This window comes from Hippopotamus amphibius, chromosome 12, assembly GCF_030028045.1.
Source record: "Hippopotamus amphibius kiboko isolate mHipAmp2 chromosome 12, mHipAmp2.hap2, whole genome shotgun sequence".
NCBI lineage: Eukaryota > Metazoa > Chordata > Mammalia > Artiodactyla > Hippopotamidae > Hippopotamus > Hippopotamus amphibius.
In genome coordinates, this window is record NC_080197.1 from 81,592,053 (window position 1) to 81,612,476 (window position 20,424).

The following is a 20,424-nucleotide window of genomic DNA, read 5'->3' on the forward strand; positions in this document are numbered from 1 at the left end:
AGGACACAGAGCCCAGGCAGCTGGGGGGAGGGGGTCTGTTCACGGCCCCACGGCTCAGCCTGGCACCAGTGCCGTGTGCGGGGGGTGGGGGGGGGTGACTGGATGGGCACAGCTGCAGCCTCTCTTGGGAGAATTTAGACACGTACATTGTTTAAGCATAAGAGAGAGTAATGAGGAGATACGGAAAATTCATTTTTTGGACTTAAGACCAGTCCTTCAATGCCGCAAAATGCAGCAAAGCTTCCTTTCTCCTGAGGAAGAAGCCTCACACACGCTCACACACACGCACACACGCCTGCTCCCAACCCCGCACACGAAGAGCTCAGACTACAGCTCAGGGTACGAGAAGACAGCAGGAAGCAGCCACAGATGCCATGGGTCCCCGTGCTGCCTGGACCAGCGGTCCCTCCTGTCCGGGCGCCCTGGGGGCTCTTCTTGGATCTCCTTTCAGGAAAGGGGGCTGGCCTTTGACCTGCACATACTTGGGCCTGAGGGTCAAGCCTGGCAGGCTGGGCAGCAAAGGAGCTCACTGACATGTGAGGCCAGGCCAGGGGACCACCAGACCCCCTGAAGGCCAGCAGCCCAGCCTCATGAAGCTGCGTCCCCAGCACCCGGGGACTTGCAGGGACCGGCGGTGACCATGAGCAGCCACAGGTTCGGAGCACAAGGAAACTGGGAGCCAGACACCCGTGACGGCCACTGGAGGCAGGCACCTCTAGGTGCTGGGATGTATTTCTTGACCCAGGTGGCAGGTGGGTGAGTTCTGTTGTTTTTAAATAATTCCTTAAGCTGTTTATTTATCCTCACCACCCCTGCCCTGCACTCAGCTTATTAAGACGAAGTGATGGTGCACACACGCTCTGGAGAGCACGACGTGATCAGTCTGGGGTGGGCGAGGCAGGGTAGGTTGTGGGGCTGGGAGCCCCACGTGGCTCCTTTTGAGTCGCCAGCACAGCCCACAGAGCAGGCAGTGCCAGGACGCCCTCCTGTGTTGATGGCATTTGCCGGGAGAAGCCTGGGGAAACCACTCAAGTTACCTGCACAGACTGAGACCTTTGTGTGTTAGCACTACTGCTAGTCACTCATCAAACACCAGAGGAGGGGAATTCTGAGGCAGACAAGCCCCTGCACCTCGTGCTTTCTGTGGAACAGTGAGCTGGCCACTGAACAACACCATTTTGGAGAGGATCTGATGGGGACAGAACCCAGGCCCACCCCACAGCAGGCGCCCACCAAGCCCACACGTGTGCTCAAATCAGTCTGTGAGCAGCTGGGCATCTAGAGGGAATTTTACATGTTTGTTGGCAAGTCCACTGAAGCAAGCGTGACATGGATTCCCCAGCCTGGCGTGGCTCCAGGCACATGACACTGGACAGCCTGAGCCCAGTCCTGTACCCACGGCCCCCAGGGGTTCTCCTACTCAGAGAAACGTCTGCACAGACTCGGGGGGTTAAGAGTCTATGGTCCTCGGCGGCACCCTGAAAGGAACAACTGTCACACAATTCAAAATACATGAGAAGCATCAATGTGGCAGCAGCATTGCTGAAAGAGACACAGCTTGAGGGAGGGAACTGGGGTTCACACAGGTTAGGACGGAGCAGGTGCCAGAAGCAGCCACACACATGGAAGCAGGCGGCACCACACGCTCAGCTCTGAGCTACTCAGCTGCCGCTGGGGCATCCCGACACCTCAGCCTCGTCCAAACATCCTGGGGACGAAACTAACTAGGAGACGGTGACCGGCAGCCTCCCTATGGCCCAGCGTGAAGGTGCTTCCTGACCTGTGAATCAAGGACAGCAGGTGGCTGGCAGGTGACTGGTGGGGCAACCACTGTGCCCGCCCAGAAGGGGTACCTGGCCCTTCTGCCTTTCACGACCGGGGGAGGCCAAGGGTGTCCCATGTCTTGCTGGAATGCCAGAGCCCCTTGCTGAGAAATGACCCCCAGAAAAGTGCACTGAGGACAGACGAGGTCTCTTGACAACCTCGTGGTCTGACAGCTTACAGAGAGCCCTGCACCCCGGCCTGCGGACCCAGCCCAGCCCCCACCTTCAGCTGAGCAGCACCCGCACCCCCAGTACTGACTGCCTCCCACCGCGATACTCCGGCAGGCCTGCTGACGGCTATGTGAATCCTCCAACTCACACCCCGCCGCTGCCCAGTCTCATTTCTGCAGACTTTGAACCTCAGGGCTACACATGGCCCTCCGGCTTCAGTCTCACCCGATCTACACGAACGGAACAAGGTCTGTCTCCGCCCTGCCTGCGCTACTGCTCTGCTCTGGTCTTCCCAGGAGGGCGTGGGGTGAGTGTCTGATCCATGCATGGGCGGTGGCCTGAGTGAGGCATGCATGTGCCCCCACCCTCCGCCACGCATGCACGAGCGGCAGGGCCGGAAGTCCGGTGTTAAGGGACTAGCAGCGCTGCCAAGAGAGTGGTTACGGCGAGTGGGCAGAGAACAAACATCAGCAGACTACCTCCGGACACCGACTCCAGCCAGGCCTGCACTGCTGCACGGCGAACGGAGGGAAGGTCGGGCACTGAATTTAAAACAGACGATAAATACAAAGTTACACAGGAGTAAGCGTTCCTGGTGAGAAGAGCGGAGGTCCTCCTGGAGCCCACACGTTAGAGAGACAGATGATGTTACGGCCCAAGGCCCACCCGGCACCGACGAGGGGCAGGCGCTCTGTGTGTGCTGGGCGTCGGGACAGGGAGAGCAGAGAGAACACAGGGGTGTGGGGACAGGGGCGGGGGGTGGTCAACGCCAGCACAAGGCCAGGCTGGCGTCCCTGGTCAGCAGGCTCTCTCTCAGCTCCTGCAGAGCTGCTGGGCCTTTACGTGGCTGCAAACATGGTTAAAGAGGTGAGTCTTGCCTGGGGTGAAGGTGGCTAAGTTTCATGAAGGCAGGGCCCACCTGCTCCACACCCTTGGCGCCCTGCAACATGTGCCCCCTACAGGCAATGAATGCAAACATGGAGACAAGTGAGCAAGAGACAGAGGGTGAAGACACCGAGGTGGGCACACCAAGGCCAGTGCATGGAGAGGGACGCCCCCAATGGTCTCCAGGTTTTCCTTTCATTCCTTAAAGGAAGCCAGAACAAGGTTCATCATCATCCTGCCTTGGGACGCAGACCACCTCCCCTAAAACCTAGAGCTGGAAATGATGTTACTTCGGAGGCCTCCTTGATATAAATTTTTTCTTAAAAACTTCATTTCAGTGCAAGATGTGGTCCCTTGACCCCATCCTATCTGTGCACACTCACACCCAGACACACTGCATGAGGAGAAGCACAGGACATTCCTCCAAGGGGAGAAAGAGGAACCCTGCCTAGTGACACAGGCAAAGACAGCAAATTCTCAGTTTTCCCAAGGGCAAGTTCACTTCACTGTTTTGCGTCAGTGGAGTCTCTTACCCCACAGAGACTTCACATATCCTTCGACAAAAGCCCAGGGAGCAGACACGCTCGCCAGCTCTTACTTGGGACCATCCTGGTGGCCCTGCCCTACAGCAGAGTCCTCGGCAGCCCGGGGGGACGCGGGGCCAGAGGTAGTTACCTCTGGAAGGAGGGGACTCAGGGGCCGGTGCTGCTTGCTCCTCCTGGCTCTCACGAATGTGCGTCCAGTGCACGTCAGCCTGGATCTCCAGGGGATCAGCTGGATTTATGAGCTGCTGCAGCCTCAGGCTCCCGGCTAACGTACCAGGTTCGAGGGGTGGAGGAGATGAGGAAGGGAGAGGGGAAAGGAGGGAGGGAGGCAGGGGAAAGCAAACAGTCCGGAGAAGGAGGGATCAAACGCCACAGAAGAGGAAATAGAAGGAAAAGTTACTATATTTACCAGGATCAGTTTGAATCAGAAAGAGACAAAAATTGAGAATAAGCACACGCACACACACGTGTACACACATACACGCCTGACTTCTACACGTTCAATGTGATTCAGTCCCTCCAAGCCTCATGTAACTGTTGATGTTGATGAAGAGAGTCCTACGCTCCCCTCCAAGGCAGAAAGTACATTCCTTTCTGCAGCTCTTTTCATCTTAACTGCATCTTAGGGACCCAAATGTCCAGTTAGGAGAAAAGAGCAGGTCACAACTGGCCTCTGCAGCACCAGCCTCCTGAGGTCCCGAGTACGTGGCTCTACTGGCCACACAGCCCGTGCCCGCCGCCACCTGCTGTGTGGACAGAGAGGTGGGGCAGGACAAGGCCTTCCTGCCATGAACCAGCTGGCTCACACAGGGCAGACAGTGACTCCGTTGGGACTCTGATTTTTATCTTCTGCAGCTAGAGAGAAAAACAGCCCCTTCTATGACAGGCCTCACGCAGCATGCTGGGCTGAGGCGGGGGTGGAGTCAGCGGAGGCTGGGGCTGGGGAGGAAGCGGAGTCCGTCCTGCAGACCCCAAAGCGCTGGGAATTCACGGGAGCAAGAAGGCAATCCCTCTTTGCCTTTTCTGAGGCCGAAGCCCTTTTCCCTAACACTCTACTGGTGCCCCGCTGATCCCCTCTGGACAGAAGACCCAGCTTCTTAGCCAGGTAAGACCTCACCAGTGGCCCCTTCAGGCTGTTCTTGCTCTCAGGGCCTAAGGAATCTACGTGCACCCCTGCCCTGCAGGCTCCCCATAATCAGTGCTTGGATCATGCCGTACAGCTGGGTTAAAATAAGGGACAGCCAGCAACTTGGGGGAGGGGACCCTACAGGAGGGAGGGTGGCTTTTCAGGCAGCAAGAGCAGGTGCCACCTGATCTGAAGGACTCTCCACGGTCTAACTGGGCTACCTGGCTTTCGCTTCATCATAAGAACAACAACCTCCTAATCTCCAAGCAACAGGGAACGTAATATGGGCAGAAATCACCGCTAAAGCCACCAAATGTGGATGGAGGCTGTGCTGGGCTTGGGCTTGAGGTCGAAGTCCATGTGCTCTAGTGGGAGCTGCTGGCCTCTAAGGACTTTCTTTAGGGTCCAGGGCCCTTGGTGGTGCTGGACGGTGATGAGTCACAGCAGTCACTAGAGAGGATGACTGTCTTCAGACCAAGGTGATGAGTCAAAGAGGAAATGCAAGCCCCTTCTCCACCTTCCAGGAGAGCTGGGGAAGAGAGCGAGCCTTCTCCCTGCGGTATGCCGGCATCCTGCCAGTGCATGTAGCCTTGGGGACTTACTGCCCAGGCACAAGAGAGGGGCTCCGGGTGGCTGTGCTGGCCCCACCACTTCTGAGAGCTGACTGGGACATGAGGTGCTCGGCTCACGTAAGAGGAGGAGCCAAGTCTTAACCGGATGAGGGACTGGTAGCAAATGGTCAAGGGGCACACAGGGGCCCAGGGGTGGCTGCCTCGCCCACCGCTGCAGCTCTAGGAAACCTCATCTCTTCAGGTGGGACCTGCTCCAGGGGACTGGAGACTGGATGGCTGCCAGGGGCCAGGGAGGAGGCGGGAAGAGCTACCTTCACATGTACCCATGTCCTCTTCCTCTGGAAGGTGCCCGAGCGGCTGGCCTTGCAGGAGTTCTCTGTCCCGGGGCCAGTACTCTCCTTCCACACCCACAGCAAAGCACCATGTGGGGGCAGACGGGGAGGAGAGGACAGAGAGAAGAGTCATCTCCGGGCTCCTCTAGTTCAAGCCCATTCCCATGGGCTGGAGCTTGATGCTACTTCCATGTCCAGGAAATCAGGTCTCGGGAGGGAAGCAGAACCAAGCTCCCCTGAAGAGGGGACATGCCCTGACCCTCAGCTGTGTCTGGGGCCACAAGCCACTGAGTGACCTTCTCCAGGGTGGGCTGTGCATGTGATCCCCCCACTGACTGGCCCTGGGCCACTCGGCTCTGCAGAAACGGCCGGGCAAAGGAAGGAACCCCAGACACTGCCTCCCCACCGCTCCTCACGTAAGGTGGGGTGCGTAGTCCCCAGGTGCTGCCTTGGGGTCCTGCCCCCGCCTCCAGGTGGGAGGGAGGCTTACAGGAGGACCAGGGCCAGAGAGGGTGCTCAGGGAGCCCGAGGAAGGCCCCCACCTCTGGGTGACACCCCTCTTTGAGCACCACTGGTAATGCGCACCCTGCCTGGTCAGTGCCTGGCCCGCGTTGAGCTGGAGCAAACGACCCAGGGCTGGAACTAGTCGCCAAGCACAGGGAGCTCCAGGAGGAGCAGAGACAAGCTTGCAGGGTGAAGAGCTGTCTAGAGCCAGCCCCGCAGGCCGGGCTCCTTGGCTAATGGCTCACGTCCTCCTCACCCTGTCGGCACCCCTGGAGGGAGAGCACGGCCTGAATGGACACGAGTCCCTGGGGGACTCAGGTCTCTGCCTGCCTGGCCCCTGCTCACCACTCCAGACCCCGACCCGGTGCAGCCAAGACAGGGAGAATGGCCTCTGAGAGAGGCCAGAAAAGGAGCCCAGGAAGCTCTTCCTAACCACTAAAGGTCACAGAGCCAGACGAGACAGGACCCAGCACCTCGAATGCGAGACAAGAGGCATCTCAGCGCCAGCCTGACTGACCTACCCGGACACAGGCCCCGCATGTCACCATGCACCACGGGTGACCCCGCCCAGGAGGCCCCTCCCTCCTCAAGGCTCTGCAGCCTCCGACGTCGCGGACCAGGAAAGCCCCAGAAAGCTAAGTTCCCTTCATTCCTTTAGCTGGAAAAGGAGAGGAAAACGAGTGACCTGACCTGGAGGAGGCCCTTGCCCGCCTCCACGTCCAGCTCTACTCGGACGGCCTGTCGTGGGTCCCCTGGGGCCTGTGGGAGGCACGTCATGTGACCCAGGCCACAGAAACCTCCCACACCAGAGCCAGGCATCAGGATCAGAAGAGGCTTTTCTCTGACCTTCACTAGACTCGTCCTCCTCCTCTTCGTCCTCCTCTTCATCCTCCTCCTCTTCATCCTCCTCCTCCTCATCCTCCTCCCCAGCCTCAAAGCTCCTGGAGGCTTCTAGCTCCTCTTCACTCTTTCCTTTCAGAAGAGCGTGGATCCTCACGGCCTCCTTCCAGGGAACACCACCCAGGTCCGAGGTGGGCAGCGGAGGTTCCTCCTCCTCCTCCTCCTCCTCCATGTCGGACTCAGAACTGCTGCAGGAAAGACACAGAGCCCAGTGAGGGGACAAGAGACTGAGAAGGGGGCGGCTCAAAGGCAGGGGCACAGGCAGAGGGTCCTGGCAAGGCACCCGCTGGGCAGGAAGACACCTCGGAGGCAGCACGCGGGGGTAGAGAGGATACATGGAGGGCAAGATGGGTCACACGGGCCAGGGCAGCCCCACTGAGCACGTGCTCAGAGCTTGTGACCCTGGGGACTGAGGGTGAAGAGCACCTCCAATCCCACGGACACACCGTCCGGTTGGAGGATTTCGGGTAGGGAGAAGGGCCAACAGCAGGAGGCAGGCTGGCGGAGGTGCTGCTCACGGGAAAGGGAGCCCCAGGCCCCGCTCCCGACCACCAAGGCCCGGTGTGCAGCCCCGAGGGTGAGGGGTGCCTGTGCAAGCCCCCCGTCCCATGGAGAGGCAGTCACTGCGCGAGGGCCCAGGTGCCCGCTCCCAGGGCTAACAGCGCCCACCCTGCTCAGAGGGTCTGGGCCGGCCACCCGTGTTTGGGAGGGAGATCCTAAGCCCCAAGGTGCCCTGCCTGATGGGAAGGCTTGACTTCCTGGAGCCTCTGGTCATGGTAGAGGGTCTAAGAATGCTGTTTGGGGTGAAAGCTTTGGGTGGCACTGGGGACTCCGTCACTTTCGTCAGGTCAGAAGTGAGGGTAGTCTCCCGGGCTGTGTCCCTCAACCCCTCACTGTGCCTCACGGCTCTGCCACGACAGCTGTGTGACCATGAGCTGGCTGGTCATGCTCTCCGAGTCTGCGTCCGAACCGGGAAGGGGGTGTGAATACCTGCCTGTAGGGGTGATGTGGTGGAGTCAGAGATTTTATCAATCGCCTCACACGTGTGCTACACGCTGGTCCTCCAGCCATCCACTCACTTGTTTACACATTTACACAGTCATTTGTTCATTCAGCAAATGTTCTGAGCACATGCTAAAGTTCAGCCAGTGGATTTAGAGAGAAAGAGCTGCTCCTCACTGTTGGCAGCTCAGTCTGGCAAATCCTACTTCCTTCCTTCATTCAAATTCATAAACTTTACTGAGTGCCTTCTGCTCACAATGCCCTTCCTTGATGTTGCAGGGAACACAAAGGTGCCACAGAAAAGATCCTCAGTCTCAGGGGAGGTAAGATGCAAACATCAGGACTCAGTAAGGTGGGTGGTAACTGCAAGGGGTGGGGGTCTGTACGAGGCAGTTTCACGTGGGAAAACACAAGAATGTGGGCCACAGAAAGCTTGGCATCTGGAGTCTGATTAGCTTTCAGTGTTTACTTAGCCATGATTTTTGCCTTATCGTTGTGGTTTAACTTGCTTACTCTCTTATTAGCTAACAACAATGCATAACCCCGTATGTGCCATTTAACATCTTTCAAACATGAAATCAGGATAGAAATGCCTTCGGCACTCATCTCTAACCTCAGGTCAATTTATAACACTTCAGGTGGGACAGGGAAGGCCAGCCTGCCCTCCTTCATGCCGGGCACAACAGGACCCCAGCTGCTGGCTGGCAGCTCTCCGTGTGGGGCTCAGGGCAGCCCCCTCCCCGTGCCATGTCACAGGGGCGGCTAGCATGGTATGGCCCCGCTCGAAACTGTGACAGCTCAAGGACCATGGAGAATAGCAAGGCAGACACAGAGCAAAAAAAAACAGGGCAGAAAGGTCAACCCTCGCCTCTCGTCACATAGAGTGGCTCGGTCCCCTTCTGAGAAGCTTTGCCACGTGCTTCTGGAGGGTGATGCAGGCAAGCCAGCCTCCCTGCCTTCTGAAGGACAGAGATGGACAGGTGTTGCCTGCTGTTCCTCCACGGGCCCTCAGAGCCGCTCTCTGGGTCTGGCCAGGCTCCTCACACCATGTGAGATCCACAGCGTAAGGTCAGTACTCAAGGCTCATTTTATGTTCTCCAGCTGCTCCCTGTGCCTGAGTTTCTGGGTCTGGCCCTTGAGAGGCAGGAGGAAGGATCTATGTGAGGCAGACTCCCCGCCTGGACCACTTTCTGGTGGGAGAATCCTTACAGCAGAACAAAATGCAACAAGACGACTGACTTCCCTGTCCCTCGGTGGGGAGAGAGGACCTTAAGACGCAGCCTCCTAGGAGACACGAGGGCCAGAAAATCTGGTCGTCAAGACTAGCTTTCCACAACAGCAGGGATCTGTTTCCACATTTGTAACTACATCCTGCCCCGTGTGTAGCTATCTGATCCAGGCGGCCTCCCCTGGACCATACCCTCTCTTATCACGGGCCTGACACAGCCGAGACAGGCAAGAGCAGACAAGGGACAAGGCCAGGAAGGCCACACTCGAGCTCACAGGGTGGGAGATGGTCCCTGTGACGTCCCATGGCAAAGCCCATCAGCAGAGCTGACGCTACCTGCTGGAACCACGAAGCAGGAGTCTCCCTGCTGCGTGTGTCCACAGTACTCCTCTCACAGCGCCTTCCCCAAACCTTCTTGGGCGCCATCTTCTCACAGAGCCTGTGGTGGGCTGGTGGGAGGACACAAAGCCAACAGACCAGCTTCTTAAGGCCAAGGTCTGCTCCACACTTAAAAGAGCCAGCGGAGGTGCAGATCCAGGAAGGAAGATGTGCACTTCACTTGGATCATCTCAGCTAATCACATAGTAGCCCAAGGGCATGGCCACTGTTATCACTACCGTTTCCACAAATGGGGAAGCCAGGTTTCCAGAGGTTGGATGGTCTGGGTAAGAAGTCAGGAACCCCCAGTGTCCTGGTCACCACGTCAAACCCAGGAGGAAGGTCATGACCCAGCGCCTGGCTGCCATGGTCGACCCGGGAACTCTGGCAGCTGCCGCGTGGATGGACACCACCTGGAGCTGCTAGTGGCTTCACTTTTAAATTAACCCGCTCACAATCAGACCATCTCCAAGCAATGCTCAATCCTGTGTGGCCACCCCGAGGTCCCATCCTCCTTACCAACCCTGTAAACACTGAGCAGACTGTGGAGGAGACCTGCCTGGTCCTGAGATCTGCACGTGGTGCAGACCACTCTACACTCAGGCCGGCATCCTGCTTGACAACAGCTGACGCTGTCACCCTTTGGGCTGGCCTGTCTTCCATCTTTGACCTTTGGTGAGTCCTTTGCAACCAAGGCTGCCCGTCTGGGAAGCACACCTGGGCTCCGGCCCTCCCTGACATAGGAAGGGGAAAACAACAGAAACCACACACCAGCCTCTTCCTGCCCCGGCACCCGGGCTCTCCTGGAGAAAACCGAAGTGCCGTTTCCAGGTTCCCCTTTGGAAGATGCTCCTTCCCCTGCTGAGGAAGGGTCATGGAGCTTACTAGGCCTCAGCCAAGATTCTGTGCTTATGTGAAGGAAACCACGAAGATGACGGGAATCACCTGGGTGTCCATCAAAAAGCAAGTGTTCCTGGTCCCTGCCCCACACCCACTGAGTGAGACCCTGGTGGAAGGTGGGCAGAATTATCTGCTTACCAAGTGTCCCAGGCGTTTACCATCAGGGAAATTTGGGAAATTTAGAGCAGTGGTTCTCACAGCATAATCTCCAGACCACAGCACCACCCAGGAGCTTCTGAGATGTGCAGATCTTGGGCTCTACCCCAAATGAACTGGGGCAGAAACCGCCCTGCTGTCTGTGCTCTCATGAGCCCCCGGGTGATTCTGATGCAGGCAAAACTTGGTCACCACTGCCCCAGGGCAAATTAGAGCCAAGCCCAATTTCTGGCACTTAAAGCACCTGTTTAAAGAAACCCAAACCGGAATTACTGCCCTGCTTCTCCTAGTGAGGGGCGCCTGTGCTGTGCTTGGAGCCACAGGTAAGATAGTGATTACAGCAACTCTCCACTAGGCACAGACACTCTGCTCACTATTTTATTTAGTTTAATCCTCAGAACAAACCTCTGAGGTGCAGTGTCCTTTGCAGATGAGGGAAGGAGGGCAAGAGAGGGTAGGAAACTTGCCCACAATTAGCAGGAGGTGGAGCTGGGCTTCAAGTCCAGATTGCCTGCAGTCACATCCCAGCAGCACCCTGCGCTGCCCCCACCGCAGACGCCCAAGGTAAGAGGAGAGTGAGTCCCCACCTGGACCAGTCAGTTCCTGAAAGCTCTGTAATCTCTCATCTTCAAGTCCAATGTCTCCCCAAGGAAGGACAGAGGCATCTGACAGTTTCCCTGGGGAAATAATCCAGCTCTGGCGCTGCACCCTTACGAGACCATTGTTATATTTTACATAGCAGCTATGCTTAGTGCTTTTTGAAACGTGAATCTGAGTACCACGGGGCACTTACTGCACCCCTGGGTGCTGACTGACCTATTCTTCCACCACACCTGCTGACTCAGCCCAGGCTACATCACCTCCACTCTTGCCCTGTAATCTTTCGGTTTACAGATTACAGTCTACAGATTATATGTTATTCCTGCAGGACAAGGTGTGCCCCCACATGCAAGCCCAGCGCTCCACTCCGTCCCACCTCAGGGAGCTCTGAGTCCTGAGGGCACTGGTGGGGGAGGCTCTGCAAGGGGGGCTGTATGGGGTCTGCCCGTCCTGACTCCACTCCACCTTCCTGTCCTGTTCTCTTCCAGCCTGTGGGGGTCTCCTGCTGAGCCCTGACATGGGCAGGCCTACAGGTAGCAGGAAGGCCCAGATTAGGACAGAGATGAGGGAGCGTGCGGGGTGCTTTCCCCAAAGGTGCATGCAGCTCAGTGGGGCCCACAACCACCGTGCACTGTGCAGGGCTCTGGGACATGGGTTTCTGCTCCTTTCTACACAACAGGAGAAGGAAAGAAGCCCAGAAAGGTGGGGCAGCTTCCCCGAGACTGCACAGCAACCCAGTGGCTGAGTCACCACAGAGCTTCCATGGAACCCACCCCCAGGGGCACTGTTGCCCCCAGCAGAAGCCCCCTCTCCCAACACACCTGTAAACAACCAGCCCAGGGCACATATTTTCTGTTCCTTTTCAAGGGAAGAGCAGTGTTAAGGCCTCAGTACATGGTAAGTTATGAATCTCTGAATTAAGACAAACAAAGTGGTCCTTTCTGACTAACAAGACAGGGAGACGGAGCACCAGGCAGCAGGGGACACAGAGAGCCCGGGACGTGGACCAGAGATCCTGGGCTGGAATCTCAGTCAATCCTCCATCCTAGCCCTGGTCACCATCAGTTTCCTTATTACAAGGGAACAAGATCCACACCCTGTGTACATCACAGGCCCCAGAGGACGATCAGGTGAGGAGATGGATGTTGGAGTCCTGTGTAAATGGCTTGGCGCCTGCCAGGTAAAGGAACAGCAAGGGCAGACGCTGCCTATGAGCACTTACACGTGCCCAGTTCTGTCCCAAACACTTTCTACCCCGGGACGCTCACACGACTCTGCAGGAGGTATTGGTGCTGCCTCCTCACACAGACGAAGACAGAGGCAGAGAGGTCACGTGGCCCGTCCAGCCACAGCCACAACGCAAACCCAGACTGTCTGGCTCGGGGCCCCGCTCCCCCCCCACAGTGAGGCCCCACAGGCTGACCTGCTGGGCGCGTCCTCCTCTGTCCCCGTGTCCAGCACGCTGCTCAGGTTGTGCTCGGCCTGCGTCTCCTCGGGCACCTCCTCCAGCCCCTCCGCCTGCCGCACCGACAGGCGGTAGTTCTCCAGCTCAATCCTCTCGGGGGTGCCCCGAAGCCTCTTGGCAATGCTGGGTTCCTCCAGGCCGTTCACGCTGGGGCCTGCACAACAAACAGGAAGCAAATTTCTAGGATCAGCAACAGGGACGACGGGAGGAACCTCTCCCCGGAAGGAGGGGCAGCTGTCCCGTGAAGCCAGGGAGCTGGACACAGCAGCGGTCAACAAAGTCGGGGCCCCAGAGAGTCCAGAGGACGCTGATGTGAGGAGGCAGGAGGCAAAACACCCCAAGTCTGCCCTACAGGAAAGCGACAGCCTGGGGAGCGGCATACACTGGCTGAGGGGGAGGACCTAGGAGGGGCCTCGAGAGAAAGCCACCTGTCGAGAAGGGAGTCCTCCCCGCTGTCCCCACCCTCTCAGTCCAGGACCCGCTGCCCCCACCCCCATGGCCCAGGACCCCGTCGAGTTTCAAGCACCACATCTGGCTGGTCCCCTGAGGTGTCCAGGTAGCTGTCCTGTAGAGCTTCTCGCACTGTGGGTTTGTCTGTCTCATGCTTAGAGTCACTGTAAAGGCTCTTTTTTTCCACAGGAACACCGCATGGGTGACGCTGGGCCCCTCCCACTGCACCCACGCAGAACAGTCAGGCCCCCTTGTTCCTGGTGACACCAGCTGGACAGCTTGGTTGAGCTGGTACCCACCCACATCTCTGTTGTAGAGAGACCTTTCCTCTTTGTAATTAATAAGTCATCTGTTGGGGGCGGGGGGTGATGCAGGGAGGCCCTGGACTACCTGTTCCCAGCACCCCTGCATCCAGGGGCTGAAGATCCACTGGTGACCTTGCCTGCTTAGTTACTGCTCTAAGAGGTCCACGATAATGGTCTCTAGAGTCTATCAATCCTTTGTGAAGGACTCTGAGGACCTCAATGGGCTCGCAGACTCTGAGGGCTCAGGTGTCTGATGTCACCGTATGCTCCCCCTCCCCCCCATCCCCCCATCTCCATCGTTACCCTTCCTGATGCACCTTGTGATCCTATGTTCGGGCAGAAGAGGCCCACCGACCACTTTCCTATGCCCACGGTGACAGGACGTCACATGTGGGTACACAGTCAGACCAGTTGAGACACCAGACTCCACCAGTGACCAGGTGAAGGATCTTAGGAAAATCACACAACCACTGAGAGCTCATTTCCTGATCCGTAAATGAGGAAAACCCCAGCCGCAGGGTGAGTATGAGTATGAAGTGAATTATACACATGTGCACACATGTGTGCAGGCGCCAGCGCTGTGCCCTACACACATTGCCTTCCTTGTCTGTGCACACCTGGCACACGGCAGTACTCAGCACAAGTGAGTGAGCTGATTCATCTCAGGGCCAGTAACATTTTCACCACCAACCTGTATAGGTTTCTGGACACAGAAAGCTGGGAAGAGGTTCTGGACTGAGGGAGCAGCACAGGGAAGGGGCCCAGGTGGCGTGACACAGGCACCAGGGTGGGGCAGGGCATGGAGCCTCACATCCGGCCAGGGCAGGCACCTGGCTTTGGTGACACTGTAGGTTCTAGGGAAAGACACTGGGTTTGGCAGGTGAAGTCACACCAGCCAGTGTCAGGTGACAGGTGGTCTTCAGGAGAAGCCCAGAACCCCCCGATGAATGGAGTGTGAACACGGATGTAGTGACTTCTGTGATGTGAGAGGTAGTGCAGAAAATGTCTGGAAGCCTGGTCCTTCTGCTGTGCACAATGCTCCAAACCTCCCCCACAGTATCATCAGAAAGACCCCTGTGAAACCAGGCAGTCCACAGAATAGTCTCAGCACGTGTGCTGGAACTACCAGGATTTCCCTTCAAATCAGTAGAGATTCCTTTCTGAAAAGCAAGACGTGAGGCGTGTTCCCGTGTAAATCCAGGTAAACATATAACTGTAGGGTCTGAGCACACACCCGCCTGTCCCAGTCTTGGCACCCTGGGAGCCTCATTTTGGACACCCCCAGACCATCCTTCAACACCCAGCTCAGGGCCCCCGAAGTGTGAGCCCTGATGCTGGATGAGGGCGTGTGCAAGGTTAGGAAACACGTGGTCTCCAGGTAACAGCACGAAAGAGGCAGGGAGCACAGCAGGTGAACGCGGGCTCGACAGTCTCTGCCTGCCGCCAAGCCCTTGGAGGCACAGGCTCTGACCTCGGGGCCAGCCTTTCCACACACCGGCCTTCCGGGCCTCTTTCTTAGTCCTTATCAAAACCCTGCTCAATGAAGACAAGGCCGAGGGTGCCCGACTATAGCACCACTTGGTTCCGTCCTTCCCGTCATGTACTTCTGACAACTGCGCTTCAATGGAAAGGGAAATAAATGGGAAGCAACTGCCTAAGCACAAGGTTTTAGAGAACTCCATAAATCTGGAATAAAAACCAGCATTTCTTTTAGATGGGAGAAGAAAAACAGAGTAAGAACTGTCACTTCAGGGACTTCCTAGGTGGCGCAGCGGTTAAGAATCCGCCTGCCAATGCAGGAGACACGGGTTCGAGCCCTGCTCTGGGAAGATTCCACACGCCATGGAGCAACTAAGCCTGTGTGCCACAACTATTGAGCCTGTGCTCTAGAGCCCGTGAGCCACAACTATTGAGCCTGTGTGCTGCAACTATTGAAGCCCACGCGCCTAGAGCCTGTGCTCCGTAACAAGAGAAGCTACTACAATGAGGAGCCTGTGCACCACAATGAAGAGTAGCCCCCGCTCGCATCAACTAGAGAAAGCCCATGTGCAGCAATGAAGACCCAATGCAGCCAATAAATAAATACGTAAATAAATAAATAAAATGCAATATAAGTTGTTTTTTTAAAAAAAGAAAGAACTGTTACTTTAAGGAAAATAACTCACATCACCAGTTTGGACTAAGCAATTTCAAGGTAGAGAATGAACACCCTCATGGAAGACTCTCGGGGGCAATGCACACCGTCTGCCAGGAATTCTGCATGAACCTGGGAAAACTACGCAGGCGAAAACACTTTCTACTCTGAGTGTTGCAGGCCGGTCATGGCAGAGACAGTCCTAACAAGAATGGGTCCAGGCATGTAACAGGTGTCAGGACTGGAGCACACACACGGGGGATCATGGGAGCATAGAAAAGGGGTCGTGGCCCACCCAGGGATCCAAGGAGGGCGTTCTGGAGGAACACAGAAGTAGCCACCAGCTTTAAGGTAGGTAACCGGTTTGCAAATGAGGTCACTGAAGTTCAGAGACAGTAAGTAATCGGCCCAAGGTCACACAGCTAGCAAGTGGTGGGGCCGAGATCTGAGTCCCAGGAGAACAGCATCCACTCAAAGGCTTGGCATGCTGTCCCCGAGGCACGTTTCCTTAGAGTCCTGCTCTGCCTTCCCTGAAGGGGTCTTCACCACCATCTCCTCGCCACAGTGACCTTCACCACAAAGGACACAGACTCCATGGGAACATCCTGGAGCAGAGCATCAGGCGTCTGGAATGACATTCTGTCCTCCTTACAGGGTCATTTCTCTGGGGTTACCACAGGCTCTGTGGAACAGTGGATCACCTAGCCACAAGCCCAGAGTCTGGGGCTTTGGGGAGGGGAAACGTTACTTTAATTCTGGGCTTGGCCACAACCAACAAAAAAGAAGCCAGAAACACTCACTCAGATCATTCACACATCAGTCCCCACAGAAAGGCTGCTGTGGGCCATGAAAACTGTAAGATGTTCCCACTGGAGACTGTGTAAAAGGCGGAAAGAGTGCAGTCACTCAGTGGTCAGGCCGCAGGCCCCTCTGGTCTTCATCCATTTTCAGTGACCAAGAAAAGCAGGACATTCCTCAGGGCTGGGTCCCCATGGAGGCCATTTCCCCAAAGGAAAGGTGGCTCAAAGAGGATGCTTGTCAAGCGCCCAAACTCACCAACTGCCAGAATAAACTCAGTGTTCCTGGGCCACAACCCCAAAATGCCATGGGAAATTAAAACAAAGAAACCAACAAAATCAGCATCTTTGATTCTCTGTCCTGAGCAAAGGGCCATTTGCCAGATTAACCAGGTGGTGACGATAAATTAAGATACTGAAGGAAGTAACGATCGAAGAGGCCTCGACAGCGGCTCTGACACCATGACAAACACAGGACTCTCCCCACCCTTCCCCAGGTCTTCACCGTCTCATCATCTACAGAGGAGCCCAGGAGAACGGAGGCTGTAGGAGGGCAGTCTGGAAAGTCAGAGTGAGCAAGGGGTCAGGCTAGCCGGCCAAGACCCCCAGCCTCTCCGTGTCACATGCTTTAGATGTGGCAACACACAGGGGCTTCCCAGCTGAAAGCAGGACGAGAAATCTGGAATAATTCCTGGACTGACTGTTCACTAAGTCCAGGCGGGCAGATATCAGGTCACTGGAGGCCAATTCCAGCTCCACAGACCAAAGGGAAACAGCTCCACCCTAAATAGGAGAAAGGCTCTGGGCCTGACCTACAGGCCCCGTTTTGGAACAGTCACTGCCTGCATGAGCGCCATACATCATCTAGAAATAAATATTTCCCTCACTGGACAACCTGCTCTCAGCTGATGTACAACAGCTGCCAACACCCTCAGCAACATGCACAAAATCACACTGGGGAAGAGGGCACCCTCCTCCCGCAGAGCCCCGTCCTCACAGGATTGTGAGGGGGGGATTCCCTGCTGCAGTTTTGCTGCTGCACGCTCCTGTTCTCCTTGTCCACTGGGAACACAGAGGAAACCTGTGCCGTGGTGGCCGCTCCAGGACAGGACTGCTGTCCGGCCCAGAGAAGGATGCCTCTGCAGGGCAGGGCCTTCGGAACGGACCCTGTGATGTGAGCAGCCTGGTGGCCTTGCAGTGAAGAACCAGCCCAGGGACCAGCCCACTGCTCCCACCTCACTTCCACTCAGGCTGCTGGGTGAGTTGCTGCTCAGCCATCCAAGAAGCAGGCAGCCGCTCTGCCCAGGACCCTGTCACTGCTCCTGTCCAGCGGGACAGTGCAGTCTAGTGTCTATGGGAGGAAGAGGAGGAAGCCCATCTCGGGAGGAAAGGTTCACTGGGGCTGCTTCTTAGAAGGGGCCTGGGACCACTAGTTTGGGCAGATTCTGCTGGGCCAGCCTCACACTTGAGGCCTCGCACGGCAACTTCTCACTCCAGAGGATACCTCACACTTGGCTGGCACTGCAGCTGTGTGTGGAGAGGGCGCCCTTGTCCTGGAGGCCAAAGGAGGGAGTTCTAAGCACTGCCTCCGCATGGTGACTCCTGCCCCCGCACGTGGACCCTCTGACAGACTCTTCTACGGCTTCCTGCTGGCAGGGAATGGGGTTCACACCATCTCCCGAGGTCACAGGACATGAGGGTGTCAGGTGCTTCTTTGCTCAGGAAGCAGGTGATGAGGGGGTAGGGACACCCCCCGCTGTGAGAGGACTATGACAGGGGCTGCATGCCCGGCCGCCAGTCCCACAACACTCTCGTCAGTCGCTCCGGCGCTATTACCACCCAGAGATCTCACATCCACAGGGTCTAAGGAGGCTGGCGCTGGACCACACTCAGGGCTGTGTTACTGCGCAGGGCTCCTTCCTCCCACCCGTGTGGGATGGGATCACCAACTGCCCCTCCACACCGACCGTCTCCTCGTCATCCAGGGGGACCATGTTCTTATGTGGGGTACAGAGAAAAGCAGGTCACATAGACACAAGGGGGAGATACTGAATTACCAAGAGTTGGGCAGTGACTGAGAGGCCAAGGAGGGGAAACGCAACGGGGACAAATCAGAACTGTCCCAGGAAACCCACCAGGTGGGAGGGGGCAGCCTGTAGCCTGGGCAGCCGCCTTAGGAAGGCCAATGGGCTTGTCTATTGCCACAGCCATTGGCTCTCCGTCTGCAGGACCCCAGAGACCTTTTGCTTTTATTCCAGTTTCCTAACATTACCTAACTTTTGCTGTTATTATTACCACATCTCCCAACGGTGCCTTTTTGGCAGGTGGAAATCCTGGCACACGTCACTCTATCTGGCCAAGGCAAAGAGGTTTCTTTTAAGGCATAAACCCTACTCTCCATTAAAAAAAAAAAACCTTACCAGGGCTTTATGCAGTTCTTTTGACAACATACCTTTCACATGTTGAAATATCTTGCCGTTGAAACTTGACATAACCCTTAACAGTCAGCTTGGGTCACCCCGCAGAACAGCCACCTCTTTGCTGTCTAAAGCGCTGGGGTTGTCCCTTAAATCCCTGAGAACTGAGCTCTAGCTGAAAATGCTGCCAACCCCACCGGGCTGCCCACCTCCACATACCTGTGCACAGGTGCAGCCAGCAGATCAGGAAGGTCCCTACAGCTCAACGTAAGTGACCTGTCCACCAATCCACTCGTGGGGCTGATGTCTGAACTCTTCAGAGGCAGGTAAGGAGAAGAACGGCCCACAGGTCAGCCCAGCCCTCCTCGCCTCCTCCTCCTGCTGGCCCCTCTGCACCCCCCAGGGCTCCAGCGCATCTTCTTCGCGCCATCTACCTCCTGAGCACACCCCAAACCGGAGGCTCTGCTACAGGGGTTTCTCCCAGCCGCCTGTGACTCTGGTGCCATCAATGCGGCTGAGCAGGTATTCGATACGGTGTTTAGAGTAAACAATCAAGATAAAAGTTCTCATCCTGTATCTGAACTACAACAACACTTTACTACACTTGTAAGGAATTGGTTGAACATAATCTGGTCTTGATTTCCTCATCCTAACACACAGTGAGGGCCCCTGCGTGTCTCAAGGAGCTCGATGTTGTCCCAGGCCCCAAGAGGCAGGAACACCACCTCTGTGAAGACAGTAGCCATCCCCTTAGTGCCTGAAAAAGAGAAATTCCTGTGAAGATGCCAACGTCTTACAAGATTCCATGCATGAAGGCTCTAAAAAGACACCATCTCAAAAGATGTCCTAAATGAATGTCTTCACTTCACTGTGGAGAGCAGTTGAGCTCTAAGCAGCTTGCTCATTGGCAGACGAGAGTGCGAAGAGCAGGGCCGGGAAGGCAGAGCAGGACCACGAGTCTGCGTGCCAGGCACTGCACGACAATGTGCTTTCCCCAAGATGTACCCTCCCCCCCCCACCCTGGAGGCACTTCAGTTCAGAGTGTGTCCCAAGCTGGCTGCAAGGGGCCCTCAGGGGGCCAGCTGTTCAGCCCCAGAGCTGGCCTGGCCTCTGAGCCGTCGAAAGTGGGAATCGAGGCCCTGCCTGTAAACTGTCAACAGGGACAAACCCACCTCCCAATGGCAGTCCCTCTGCTCTGCAACAGGTTCCTTTAAAGACAACATCTCACAAACAGCATCCCCTCAGGCACTGAAGATCTGTTTTTGGAAAGGAGCCAAGTACTTCCAGCAATGCCCACAACCACCACCTGAAATGCACATCTGTCCTGTCACACCTGTGCTCTCATCTGTCAGCCGGTCCCTGAGACTGGCCTGGAAGAGAAACACGTGTCAGGGGACAGGGGCCTGCAGTGCTTGTGCAGGAAGAGTGCAGAGCCCTTTCCTGCGACCAGCCAGGCACCCACAAAACACCATCCCTGTGCTGACTCCATCCTGCAGAAGGGCTGTGAGGTGGCACGGAAGCCCCTGGGGGGTAGGGGGTGGGTAGAACCAGACCGTCCCTAGGCCCATGTGTGACCCTAACTCTGCTTAAGAGAAGCTATAATCCTGCTCAGTCCTCTGACTCTCAAGTAGGTGCTGAAGGTTCAGCTTAATGTAAACCCTGTCTATGACTGCTTTTCTTTCGTTGCTATAGTGAAGAGCCCCCAGGGTGTCATGGAGTTAGTAAGTGACCTCA

The 20,424-nt window shown here is 56.5% G+C and overlaps 1 protein-coding gene across 3 annotated transcripts in view; it reads right to left on the reverse strand.

Annotated features, from left to right (window-relative positions):
• Window positions 1–20,424, reverse strand: part of MICAL3 (microtubule associated monooxygenase, calponin and LIM domain containing 3) — a 162,273-nt gene that overhangs the window by 25,069 nt on the left and 116,780 nt on the right. For 2 of the 3 annotated variants that reach the window (XM_057703524.1, XM_057703522.1), the window contains 3 exons: window positions 12,546–12,741; window positions 6,805–7,046; window positions 2,474–2,536 (listed from right to left, as the gene is read on the reverse strand). In XM_057703524.1, coding sequence (XP_057559507.1) covers window positions 2,474–2,536; window positions 6,805–7,046; window positions 12,546–12,741 — 501 coding nt within the window. Of the gene's footprint in view, window positions 1–2,473; window positions 2,537–3,554; window positions 3,690–5,433; window positions 5,521–6,804; window positions 7,047–12,545; window positions 12,742–20,424 lie in introns of all 3 variants that reach the window. The other variant, XM_057703526.1, reaches the window with a different exon arrangement.